We start from the raw sequence: 13,291 nt of genomic DNA, 5'->3' as shown, positions 1-13,291 counted from the left end.
CCTGTAGATTACCTGTACCTGTAGAGTCTTTTTTTTTTTTTTTTTTTTGGTTTCGGTTTCCCAAAAACCAAATGTTGAAATAAACTGTTTTTGATGAACAACACCTGGCAGCTGGTTTACCAGTTCAGGCCAGCTCCATACGCAACATGATTTGACCCACTCAAGCTATGTTTTGAAACAGCTGGTAGCTGGTCATAGCTGGATTTTAGAGCAGGGTACAGTGATATTGTCCTTTTGAGTTATTAAAAACAAAATTTCTTTAATTTCTTGTTCATATTTTTTCTTTGCAGTCTCAGTAAAGTTATCAGTCCATTTAAGATTCAGTACTCAGTACTCATGAGTCAGTAGTCACATGGTTTTAAATGCAGTAATGCAGAAAAGCTTATTATTGGTGGAGATCTTCTGTGCTGGCAGCGTGATAAAGGTCATTGATAAATTTAATCTTTATCCATGTAATTGCATAAGTAGGCTACATAACGATGCATGTGTTGTAATTGTACGCAGGTATTAAAAATGCAACAAATAAAACTAACAGTGATTTTTGTTTTACTTTGGGATACTTTCTACTAGACTAAAAGAAACTTGACTGTGATGAGGCGTTTGGACTGCAGCCATTTTTTACGAGAGTAGGCTTATAAAAGCAGGATCTCATATTAAAGAGCGAGGGCTCTAGTCCCCTGGAACCAGTTTTTACAGAGCACTTTTGACCCCAAACGCGTATTAATGTAACCCCGCAGCGTCTCAGAGTGTCCGACCACTCTCAATACCGAGGGCTTCGGTTTAGCAGGCTGCAGCCGCGGTGTGCAAACGAGGCATCGGCATCTCCGTGTCTCCAAGGCAAGAAAACAAGAGCAGATCGTTCAGCGGTGATTACGCCGATATCCCTTCATCCAAAATACTCCCCGCCTGCCAGTGAGTTTCGGCGTCGGTGGAATACACAACCTTTGCGAAAGATGAGAGAACTGCTTTAAGATAGGCTTTGCCCCTGCGAGGAATCTGAATGGTGTGCAATAGGATAGGATATAACGGGATAACTATGCTCAAGTCCCGGGAGCCTGGAATTGTGCTGTGAGATTACTGTTTTTTGGGCATTATGCCAGACAAATTTAGCGGAGTAATATCTTGGCAGGCGAGAAGACGGGGCATTTTGATTTGGGATCGATAGAGTGGCATAAAGGCATGGTTTCCAAATCATCTGAGGCCATGGCAATTTTTTTTACTGCACCATAATTGGCAACAAAGAGCAAAATCTCCATTCACAAAAGCACTACGAGCCAGCGAGAGAGGCCGAGATTGATGCGGGCTGCTAAAATGACGTGCTTCAGTTCTGCACTAGAGCTTCGGATCCGTCACATAGAAATACACCAGCTGCATAAACAAAACACCATGTCCATTAGTTTATAGATACATGATAAAAGCAGCCATTTTGTATTCACAAGGGCCTTCTAAAGTATTGCTCTCTGGGATAAATGGAACCATAGTTAGAGTTACAGATGTGAGGGTTAGCAATTTGACAGGTTGGTCAACTTGACGGCAAGAATTTCTATGCTTAAAAAATCATGATTACGACATTCCAACAGTTTTATTCAGAGAATGTTTTTTTTTATTTTAATTTAATTTAATTTAAATGATTTACTTTTACAGATTGGTGAAGACCGTGCATTTGATTATTTTTCTTTAGGGGGACCAAAACAGCAGAGGCATGGTCATGTGACCTTTTATGCCGGCGACAGTTGCGACCGTTGAGTTGCTAGGAGATTGTATTGAGCTGGTACAACAGCTGTCGTCATTAATCTCTTGGCAAAGACACAGTATTCCTGGGGCTGGATTGTCTTTAAAAATAAAGTAATGCTTGCTTTCCTGGGGACAATCAAAATATCGTGAAACAAAAAATATATGACTAGGCTGGCTGACAGACAGCCATAAACGTTTGCTTGTTTTCGGGAATATTTTACAGTCGTGTCATCTGTCGGTAGAAACACTCAATCTATACGAATAATCACGAGTTTACGATATAATGATGAAACTGAGAACAATATGTATTGCGTGGGCAGATGTTTTATTAGGCAGTCTGAATAAAGGCCCTGGAATTGTTTATAATTATTTTGTGTTCAGAGGCATTAATTAAGGCATAAGAAAGGCATAATTAAATAAACGAATGTTTTTCACAGAACAGAATTAGACATTTAAAACCCCTTTATTAATATATAAAAATAGATCCCTTATTCCCCTCTGCACACATAGGTAGGTTTTCCCTGACACAAAATTAAGTGATCTTGAAAAGATCTCCATCCCTCACAAGGGCGTGTCCGGAATCTGCCGGTTTGCGTTAACTTCTTGTTCTTCAAAAGTTATGAATTACTGCATCTACGCGCAACATGTTTTCAGAAGTTATGATTATGCATTACTGCATCTACGCGCAACATGTTTTCCCGAAAATAGTGTGCTGTCCTGGGATTTAAATTTGTGTCCGGGGATTTAAATCACCAAGCTTGCATTTATGCACCCATGAGTAAGCCACATTACGGGATTTTAAAAATAGGCAACCGAGAAGCACCATGTTCTCCCGCGCCCCACTTTTTGGGAGAAGCATTACTGAATGTAGCACTAGCATAGTGTGGTCCACAAGTATTTGGACAGGCCACAATTTTAAATGACTGTAATTCCTACACGATTCACTGTAAATGGATGTAAATACCCTCAAATTAGAACTGTAATTAAATGTAATTTTATGGTATGTACATCCATATTGAGCACACTGTGCAGGAATTAAAGCCATTTAAGGTTGTGTCACTGTCCAAATACTTATGGACCTCACTATGTCCTTCATTCTTTTGGAACGCACCCATAATTGTATATTTATTGCATTTAACCTTTGACCTCAAAGGTGTTCCTGAAACAGTGGACAATGATGCCATCAAACAAAATAACCCATGAAGTGAGAACATACTATGACTGCAATGGTTATGTGGACTTTTCTAAAACGGGTACATGAGTCCAACCCAGCCTAATCTATGAAAAGCACAATCGTACAGTAGTATCATTGCCTGGAAACAGGACCGGGAGGAATGTGCTGGATCACGGACTGAATAATGTAAGACCAAACATGTCTTCCACTTACGTATATTGTTGGATTGCTGTTTTCGGCAGTTTATCATGTAAACATCAATGCTGCGCCAACCCCCCCCCCCCCTCCCTCCCCTCAATACACACCCCCAGAACCCTGAAGGAAAGATATTTTAAAATCCCAGATACAATTTTCTGGGAAAAGTGGGTCACGAACAACCAGAGAGGAACTCCTAAGCTGCACTGACTAGCTTCACTCTAAGCCACCAAGTTTCAGTTGAAAGTATCTTTTTAATGCGGGAAGCTAATCGGAAGTAAATATGGAAAATATGTTCTAGATGGGTAAGGGGGTGGGAGTGTGGTTCGGGGGTGTCAATCTGTACATTCCACAGCACATTTATAGATCAAAAACAAGGGAGGGTGACATTTTATACACTAGACAGGACATGTTATATACTATGGCAGCAAAGGCCTTTGAGGAGTGTTGTCGTCCCATGCAAAGAGCAGTTATGAGTGCATTCACTCCTAGTTCTGAACCCATATCTTATCTGCACATCTTGTTGTAATCGCTCATAGCAGGTGCAACGCTAGGTGAGAAAAAGTCATTCTTGGTTAATATTAGTTAAATGTGAATCAATTTGTACAATTGGTATATGGAAGCATTAGAATGTATATTGCGTTGCCTCCCAATTAGACTAAAGTTCCTAACATGCATTCACCTGTGAGAATGTGTATTTCCTGTGATCATTAAACAAAGCAATTACTGTCAGTAGTTCTACAACACTGACAGAATGGTTGTGCAACAGGCATTTCACAAATCTACCGAATTAACTTCGCTTATGTATTTGCTACATGCACATGCTTTAAAATATGTTTTCGCGACTGTTGCTAAATATGGTGCAGGTGTAATTTCAGTACTTAATACTGTTTTATGAGTTAACATTCAAATTCATATTTGAGATGTTTATGGTCTTCATCTTCTGTGGCCTTCAAAGACTTGGACCCAGTTTTAAAAATGTGTAAACTTTTAAACTGTGGCCTAGTAAATTGAAATGAATTGCCCTCTGCTAGTTCAACCATTTCTGCCTTTGAAACCACAACAGATTGTGTCTCTTTACCACTAATGCGCAGTTATACATGAAAATCTGTCAAATTGGTCTAACTTCACACCTATTAACAACTCTTCAAAGGGTATTATGTATAAACCATTGTTTATTTATTTAATTAATTTTTTCAAGTACCATTTTCCCCTTTCAAAACGGCAATAAATTCTGAATAACACCCGCTGTTAAGCACCGGTGAGGAGAAAAGAATAATTATTTATGCATTTGCTAAAAAAAATAAAAAATAAAAAAAAAAAGCTTCTTTTAAATGCAAATACCCCAGAGGTACTTCTGTGCGTATTCTGCATTTCATTTCTGCTCAAGGGGGGCTGTTCCACTCTGAATCTGCATGTAATTGCATCCGGCTCATCTGTAGAGCTTAGCAGAACAAAGCTGGGAAAGGCAAGGTGAGGGTGCCCCATTCACTCCACTCTCCCCTGAAGAGAGAAAAGGCAGATGAAGATCATTTAAAAGCGATATTAATGGAACGAATCGATGGGCACTTGACTCCATTGAACCGGTGCGAAGCCTTGTGCAACTCTCGAAGCAGGACTGGCGTGTGACGGAGAAAGCGGAGGTCTTCGATTTGAGGAGAGGCTGGAAGGAAACAAAACTGGAAGCAGCTGCAGCTAGAACAGTGTGGCTGTCCTGACAAAGGCATGAAGAAAACTGAAATCTTGCAAGGCGCGACCTCAGAATTATAAGGTTATAAGTGATTTTTGGACAAAAATTAGTGTCATAAATATGTTGCTTGTAGGGCAATTTGATTGAATGTACAAAATGAAATCCCTGAGTACTTTTAGCTCAGTTTTGATGTTTCTGGAAGTGAGTGTTATTTACACTTTGATCTATATCCCCCATGATCCTCTCTGGTGCTGGATCAGATGCTCCGGCGCTCCCTGGCTGAAGGCCTCGTCTGAAGGAGATCTGTGTGGCGGCCATGTTCAGTGTGAGTGTGAGGCAAAGAGCTGCGTATGACTCTCCTTGCTTCTCTCTCTCACTCTCTCTCCTCTCTGTCTCTCTCCTCTCTGTCCCTCTCCTCTCTGTCTCTCTCCCCTCTGTCCCTCTCCGCTCTGTCTCTCACCATCGGTCTTCTTTTCGCTCCACACTCACTCTCTCTGTGTCTCTATCTCTCCCCGTCTCTCATTCTCCCTCCGTCTCCATCTCCGCTCTCTCACCTCTCTGTCCCTCTCGCACTTCTATCTGTGACTGTTAAGTCTCTTACGCTCTCTTTCCCTCATTCCCCTCTCTCCTCCATTGACACATTCAGCGCTACATTGACTCTCAGGCCTGCTGCAGTACATAAGACAAACTGGGCCCTTCTGGCCTTTCCCGAGGCTTGGATCCCAAACTGCCATCTGGGGCAGAGGGCAGGGCACTCGTAACGACATTAATGCCGCTGCTCCGACTGCACTTTGCTTTATATCTATGGACAACTGTTAATAACTCTACCTTCATGAGCGCTACTTACTAACTTATACATACATACAAGAACAGCAAGTAACATTACCATATGCCTATCAGCAGCTGTTGCCATAAGTCTACTGTATATTAATGTCTTTTAAAGCATCTTTTATGGAAAGTGTTCTTGAACATTGTTATGCACGCCTCCGGTTTGTACTACAGATGGCATCAGTGAGGATAAGGTTAGTACATAGTCTCATGGATCATACCATGAGTATTACTATTAGGCAAAATATTGTTATGCATTTATTTAATATTAGGCATTTACTAATTGGGGGTAGGTGGTGCAAATGACTCGTTTAGACTGAACTCTGCAGAGCTAAGCAGCACACAGTAAAGCCATGTCTTATAAAATAATCAGATTAAAACTTTTCGGGACCATGTCGAACTGATATTTTTCAGCAATTTCAAGGCCCCGTTCCCACATCAACGAGAACTTCACGATCTGAAAATAGCACCCAAGAGCTCCACTCTAACCGTGGAGTACCAATGCCGTAAGTACTATTTCAAATCAAAGATGATTACACAGATTACGTTCAGAAAAACCACGTGTGTGACAATGGAGAGCCTTACATGAAAAGGAACAGCAGCTCTATAAAAGATCAGGTTGTCATATTCAGCTCATATTCCGTTGCATCTGTCCATCTACACATAATCCAGTTGCCCTGTCAATGCCATTTCCATAATATGCTTGATGAAATTTTATGATTTATTTATGTGATTAAGCCTAGTGGTAGGGGGTTTGACTGGCAGCTGTAGAGTTGCCGGTCACTATATAGGGATGCTGACCTGCATTTGGAGAGATGAAGTCGGGTCCCTAAATGAAAACAGAACCCTGTTGTCGGGCCCTTGAGCAAGGCCCTTAACCCAAAACACTGCTCCAGGGGCTTTACCCCTGCTCCCTCCCTCTCACTCACTCCACTTATAACAGTTCTCTTTGGCACTTCTCCCAGGGCAGCCTGGCAAACGAAAAACACATTCTCAATGGATCTCCTCTGATTAAAAAAGGATTTTTTTTTTAAAGGTTTTGTAAACGTGAACATTCTAATGCTGATGTAGCAAGCACTACCGGTAGTTGAGAGTAATGGAAAAATAAGAATCTACTCTTGAAAGGGTTAAGTGCCTGACTAAGCCGGCCCTTTCTGCAGATCCATATCCCCCACCCCAGCCATGTTGCAGCACGAGTCTGAGTGCAGAATTAGACCCGGGTAATGAGATACTCCCACCCGAACTCAATGCAAACGCGCTACACCTACCTGAACTCAATTTCAGCAAACATCGTGCGCGTTTGCAGAGGTGATGACTAAACGTGTACACGAGGTAAACACAACGCCTTCCACACCTGAGCACGCCGAGGGCCCTGGCATCCTCCAGGGGTCGGCCTGCTCGCGGCTGATGAGGATGTTGATGAGGATGTTGATGGCTGTCTCGCAAATTGCCATCAGCAGGTGCTCTATATATAGTGCTTGCTGTTGCTATATAATCGAAACAGAAAGCACAGTGTATGCGTATGTGTGTGTACACAATTCATGATAGCCATCAACATAATCTGCAGTGATATAATCATGACACGGGAGAAAAAAAAAAACAAAGGCAGTCATTTTACTTGTGTTTTTGTCAACACCTTAGAGTTAAGGTCTTGAATGTATCATGCAATTCGACACCAAACCACATGAATGAGCGGACATCTTCCATTTCTGCGTGTCCCTGTCCTCAAATATAGACGGAGGAAACATAATCGTGTCAGATTAACAGAAAGGCTCTGTTCCCAAAGGCCTGCATGGCTGAAGTCCCAGCTCGAAAAGTGTCACAAAACCCTCACATCCACAGTGCTGGGCTGCCACCTAGCGGCCAGAACAGGAACCGCATGAAGTCTGGCTGTAGTGTATCGCGAGAGAATGTTACACAGCAGGCTAGATGCTGGAGTTATTGTTCTTGCCAATGGGTCATGTTTTTCCAATACAAATCTTGGCTAAACCTAAACCAACGGGTCAGTTATGTCAAACAAAAGAGCGAGAGAGAGCCAATGTTTACAACAAATGACCAGAGCTTTATTAACAGGATTTTAGGAAAAGAAACGGATGTTCAAAAAGGAACAGGTGCATTTCAAATAGTCCTCAAGCATACATGGCTGGAACCCTCCCAGCTGTCCGCAACCCTGCTAGATTTCCTTTGACCCCATTCTAGCCACACCTCAGGTCCTCATCAAGCTAGTGGGGTCTAAGGGTGTGGTCAAAGCGAAGAGTGGGGTTATCACAGGTAGCCATTTAACAAAAATACGCAGGTCAGCTATGGTCTTTTAACGACACTATGGGTGCATCCCAATTCTTGAAAATTCAAGTACATACGTCCACAGATCACAGACTCACTCTCAAATCTGAAACATGGACTTAAACAAAAAGAGCTGGGTAACGCTTTATTTTGCAGACCGTTCATTAGCTAATTTACTGGGTAAATACCAGGTACTTATGAGGCAACTATGTTCATTTTAGGGGTAAGTACTATGAAACGGGCTGTAAAACGACTTTGCATAGTACTTCTAGAACTTACTGACTTCATGAAACAAAGTCAGTAAGTACCATATGCAAGTACTATGTAGATATGATCAGCCCATTTCATAGCACTTACTTCTGTGGTACTTACCACTGAAATCAAAGTAGTCACCTAATAATTACACGTATCTGTATTTACCCAGTAAATTGTAGGTAATTAGGAGGCTGTGAAGTAAAGCGATACCAAGAGGTTTGAGGTTTTACTCAGCTCAGTGACCCAGCTAACTCAGTAATCCACCTAACTCAGTTACTCAGCTCAGTGACCCAGCTAAATCAGTAATCCCACTCAGTTATCCACCTAACTCAGTTACTCAGCTCAGTGACCCAGCTAAATCAGTAATCCCACTCAGTTATCCACCTAACTCAGTTACTCAGCTCAGTGACCCAGCTCAGTGACCCATCTTGCGGTGTAATCCCCGCTGTGCGCAGCGCCCCCTGGTGGCCCGGCTCAGGTGCAGCTCTGCTTCTTCACCTCGTTGGCCTTCATCAGGGCCTTTATGGCGCGGGCCCTCATCTCCAGCTCCAGGAGCTCCAGCTGCTGAGCCGAGGGCTGGGTCGCACCGGGGGCGGGGCCGGGGGCGGGGCCTGGAGGCGGGGCGGGCGCCATGACGACCCCCAGCCCCTCCTCCGCCGGGGGAGGAGCCTCCGGAGCCGCGCACACGACGGGTTCGGCGGGCTCCGCCGGCGTCTCTTTGGCGGGAGACGGCGGCAGCGCCAGGATCTCGCACACGCTCTTCTCGATGTCCTTCTGCAGGTCTCGCTTTGGGTCCGCCGGCCTCGAGGCTCCGGGCCCCGCTGAGACCGCCACGGGCGCCGGCACGGGCGCCGGCACGGGCGCGGGGTCCGCGACCTCGACCGCTTCCTGCGCCCTCTCGGGCACCTCCTCTTTGTGCCCCTCGATGTCGCTGTCGTAGATGTCGGCGTTGATGCTCAGCACGTCGCTCTCCTCCCCCGAGCCGCCCCCTTCTGCACGGCCGCGGGGAGAACGGGGGAGAGGCGTGAGCCGGACCATTCACAGTTACAGTACATTACAGCGATTTATCCAAACCCATTTACAGTTGATTAGACTAAGCAGGGGACAATCCCCCCCTGGAGCAATGCAGGGTTAAGGGGCTTGCTCAAGGGCCCAACAGCTGTGCGGACCTTACTGTGGCTACACCGGGGCTTGATCCCCAACCTTCCAGGTCCTTGTCAAGCACCTTAGCCACGGGGCTATTGGCTGTCCCATTAATTATATTGTTTGCCCCATTGAATTAACCAATCAATCAGTTAAATATTTATCCTCAAATAATCACTATCCGAGTGAGTCGGTAGTTTTTAAATCAGTCCTGACAGACTGCTGCAGGGTCCAGCTGTACCTTGCTTGATGTCCTCCATCTCGACAGTCTCTTTGAGAGATGACGTGGAGTCCACATTGTTGTCCTGCCTGCAGTACACAGACCAAACAAAAAGTGCAGTCTTCTTTAACTGAAAAACTTATGGACATTTTTCTTCAATATGCTCAAAAACATTCATCCGACACAAAATGGCATTTTTAATTCTCATAAAACAAGTTTTAAAGAAGACACGTTCATTTACAATTGGTTTCTGAAGCATCTTAAATTCAGTTGAGAAGCTCTGAAAAGCGATTTCTCACAGAAGGACAGTCTGGCCTTGTTAAATGAGGCAGTAGGAAAGTAAGGTCAGTTTACTGGCTGTCAGTCTTGGTCTTCTCTCCGCTCTCATCCTCTTCTGCATCCGACCCACCCGCAACCTCCTCTCCTTTTTGTAACCATGGTGAAAGGCAAAAGAAATCAAACAGTTTCATCCTGGACTGTTGCATTTGTATTTGTCTCGGTACTGAAGTTCCTGGCCTTATTATGTACAGACTTAGCCTATTTACCATGTACTAGACTAAATGTTCCTGTAGAACAATCTGTAGAACAGATTATATGTGAAGTGTGCTTCATCCAACCTGCTCTGTAGTAGCTTCACTTTTGTGAAATGTTGCTTTGGATAAAAGCATCTGATAAATAAAATGTAATGCATTCAGCATATAAACACAATTGGTATGGAATGACTAATGTTTGACGATCAAAACAACAACACTGATGACAAACTCCGATGACAAAAAAAAAAAACTCAGGACATCGTACCCTAAATGTTAAAATCGCTATCCTTACCTTCAAGAATCTGGATGAGGTTACTTTGCGAGAGCTGCTCCAACTGTTCCCAACAGAGCTGCTTGATTTCGTCGAAGGTACAGCTCTGTGAATATCAGCAATGCATGTCCCCTTTATTAACAAACCAGGCGATATTCCACGGTGCTAATCTGAAGACATTTGAGAGGCGGCGTGTACCTTCAGTTCATCAGGGAGCATTTTTTTCAGCTTGTTCTCCCCCAGAACCCGGAAGCACTGCTGAAGCATCTCCTGCCTGTCCGTGACGTAGGCGCTGATCGGCTTGAACTGAACGCTCAAATCCAAGCCTCCTTCCTCCATATCGCTCGGCTCGTCAGCGCACGGAGGCTCAACATCTTCTTTCAGGTCCTGTTGAATGAAGAAAAGCAAACGTGAAATTGCATGATATACCACGGGTGACCAACGCTAGTCTAAATATCCAATTCAGACCCAAATTTGCTAGGTGCGCCAAGTCAAGTGGGTGATTTAAAAACCCATTTAATGAAACTGACCACCAGGTGCTGAGTAAAAATTAAGAATGTCAAACTCTCCCATTGCAGTACACTCTCTCCCCATCACAGGTTAGCAAACACGATGCCCCTCAGATCTTCAATCTTTACCAGTAGCACTACAGGAACAGGACACGAACATGGATGGGGCTAGCCAAACAGCACTGACAGAACTGGTTTCGAGCTAACATTCGGCACACGTAACTAGCCTAGCCAAGTCGGTGGGAATAAACGCCATTGTGATGGCCGTAGGCGTGTTGTGTACAGGTAGTCAGCTCGTTAGCCAAACTGAATGTAAAAATTCATTTAACTTATATTCACATATTCCAAATCCAGAGGGTCAACTTATTTTCTGAAAGGAGACTTGAACAGGTAACTTTGTGAAGCATATGGTCGCTTGCTAGGTCCAGGTAACAACAAGTTAACGTCAACGTCAACTTACCTCCATGCTCGATCCGGTACTTCTTCGTTTTCTGTCCCCATGACTTTCATCTGAATGAGAAGTTTTCCTTTTCTTCTCCTTTGCAGTTTTTTTCGCAGGCATTGTTTGTTGCTATCAAACGATAGCTCCTTTTGATAGCAAGATAGACTGGGAGCTATGAACGCTATCAAGCCATTTGCATTTTCGTTACTTTGGATGTTTCTTTAAACGAAGACGACGACATACGGTTCGTCAATGCTAAACTATAAGTTAATAACAAGTTAACAACTAGCTAAATATCTACGAGGCTAGCTAACTGAAGCAAAAACAACTCACGCTGATCAGCGTCGCAGGTCGCACGCTGTTTACGTCATCAGCATCGGCACTATTCCTCGAGGGCAAGTTCACAAGTTTCTGTTTCCGAATTTAAAAGTTGTAACTCAAGTAAACTCGTCGTCAGATGCACGTAAAAGTGGAACGTTTGAGAATGTCAAAACATTTATTTTCAGTCAGGTTCTTTGTGAATTTTGGTTTCAAGAGGAATTGAAGAAGGTTAGTCTTCAGGATTTAAGGATTAAATATCCAAACAAGAGATGTACACTTGGAAAAACATTTTGTTGACAAAAAGCCTACTTTCCAGGACCGAGAGCCTTGAAACACTTGCAGAAAAAGGTTTCTGAAAATTTAACGGATATAACTACAATAATTTGAAATGGATTAACATTTTAATTTAATGTCCTTGAATGTGTAAAGTAAGTATTGAATGTTCCCCCCAATGCATTTCAATGTTTTTTTTTTTTTTTTTTAGCATTTTTTTGTTTGCTGCCAAGCAGTAATACATTTGAAAACAGCAAAATGTACAAATTTACAAATTTACTTACAATTCAACGAGTGGAAACAGACTGAAACATAGTTAAAAATAAATAAATAAAATGATGCAAAGACCCTTAAGGCTCACAAAGCAAATTTTATTTGTTAAGGACAAATTCAGAAGAGGAAATTCAAGGGTGCATGCCTCTCCTACGTACCAACTTTGGTATTAACTATTTTTGTACTTCAAACACACACGCACACACACCCTGAAAACATGCAGAATGAGCAGAAACATTGCACTGAACTTTTTTTCTTTTTTTCCTGAACAAATATCTTTTCTGAATTTCTGTTTTTACCATTTATGGAAATATAAGCCTGCAGTTACTGGTTGACTGCAGCAGCAGAATTCTATGCCCAACCTGGGCAAAAAATACAGTGTTTAGAATTATCATAGTGCAATATAGTAGTTAAATATGGCAAATTAATTCACCATTTCATGTTTTGATTGGTTCACAACCATTGGTAGGTGTGGTTAGTTAAGTGTCGAGCCCAAAGTACACAAAATACACCCAGTTATGTAATAATGGAGCACTGTGCACTCGGAGTGATGTTCACTGAAGTGATTATGGCTGTGTTTAAGGCTAAACCCTAAATGTAACCCGGATTGCTCTGACACAGCCCACACCACACCTGAATGTAGTATCGGCATTAGAAATAATCCTCAATGTTCTGGACATGATCCCATTTATTAGTTCATTGCTAATATATAGTTTTTTTAAAGGTGTGGAGAATGTTTCGGCCTTTTACATTGAATCAGTTTTTTTTTTTTTTTTTTTTACTTTTCTTTTTTTTCTTATTTTTAAATACATCAGTACAACAAATATGAATAAAACCTTGTTTGTTTTAAACGGAGAAACCTGAACATTTTTTTTTAAGGTCGGGCACAGAACAGAGATTAGGGAGCCCCTCCGTGGGGGCGAACTGGGCCCAGTTGCTGGGGGACTCCTGCACGCGGGCGGGCGGGCGGATGGAGCCACGGTCCGGGGGGCGGGCGGTAAGAGTTCACGAGCGGCTCTGGATCCATCGCCGGAGCTCCAGAGACTTCTCCTTCAGCTCCGGCCGGCAGTCCGTCTCCATGGTGCTGAGGGAGAACAGGAGCTGCTCCCGGCTCTTCTCCGACACGCTGTCCCACTTCCCGTTCTCT

At 43.1% G+C, this 13,291-nt stretch overlaps 2 protein-coding genes across 3 annotated transcripts in view; both read right to left on the bottom strand.

The window, feature by feature from the left end:
- Positions 1-7,662: 7,662 nt before the first annotated feature.
- On the bottom strand, positions 7,663-11,671 carry LOC133135495 (caspase activity and apoptosis inhibitor 1). Of its 2 annotated transcripts, XR_009709399.1 has the most exons (7): positions 11,296-11,671; positions 10,525-10,713; positions 10,348-10,432; positions 9,877-9,946; positions 9,544-9,611; positions 8,544-9,151; positions 7,663-8,483 (listed from the first exon to the last, which is right to left on the bottom strand). XR_009709399.1 is itself a non-coding variant. In XM_061252532.1 (6 exons), the coding sequence occupies exons 1-6, from the start codon at positions 11,395-11,397 to the stop codon at positions 8,634-8,636; spliced, it is 1,032 nt and encodes a 343-aa protein (XP_061108516.1). In that variant the 5' UTR covers positions 11,398-11,671; the 3' UTR covers positions 7,663-8,633. The 2 variants fall into 2 exon arrangements, 1 of the variants encoding a protein (XP_061108516.1); XM_061252532.1 differs by having other exon boundaries at positions 7,663-9,151.
- Positions 11,672-12,221: 550 nt separating this feature from the next.
- The window catches only part of ecpas (Ecm29 proteasome adaptor and scaffold), a 32,220-nt gene continuing 31,150 nt past the window's right edge, over positions 12,222-13,291 (bottom strand). Inside the window, exon 49 of the mRNA XM_061252098.1 lies at positions 12,222-13,289. Within this exon, the coding sequence (XP_061108082.1) occupies positions 13,150-13,289 (140 nt within the window). The 3' untranslated portion in view covers positions 12,222-13,149. The remainder of the gene's footprint in view (positions 13,290-13,291) is intronic.

Source organism: Conger conger, chromosome 8, assembly GCF_963514075.1.
Source record: "Conger conger chromosome 8, fConCon1.1, whole genome shotgun sequence".
Taxonomy (NCBI): domain Eukaryota; kingdom Metazoa; phylum Chordata; class Actinopteri; order Anguilliformes; family Congridae; genus Conger; species Conger conger.
Note: the sequence above shows the minus strand (reverse complement) of the source record. Positions and strands in the feature narration are given on the sequence as shown.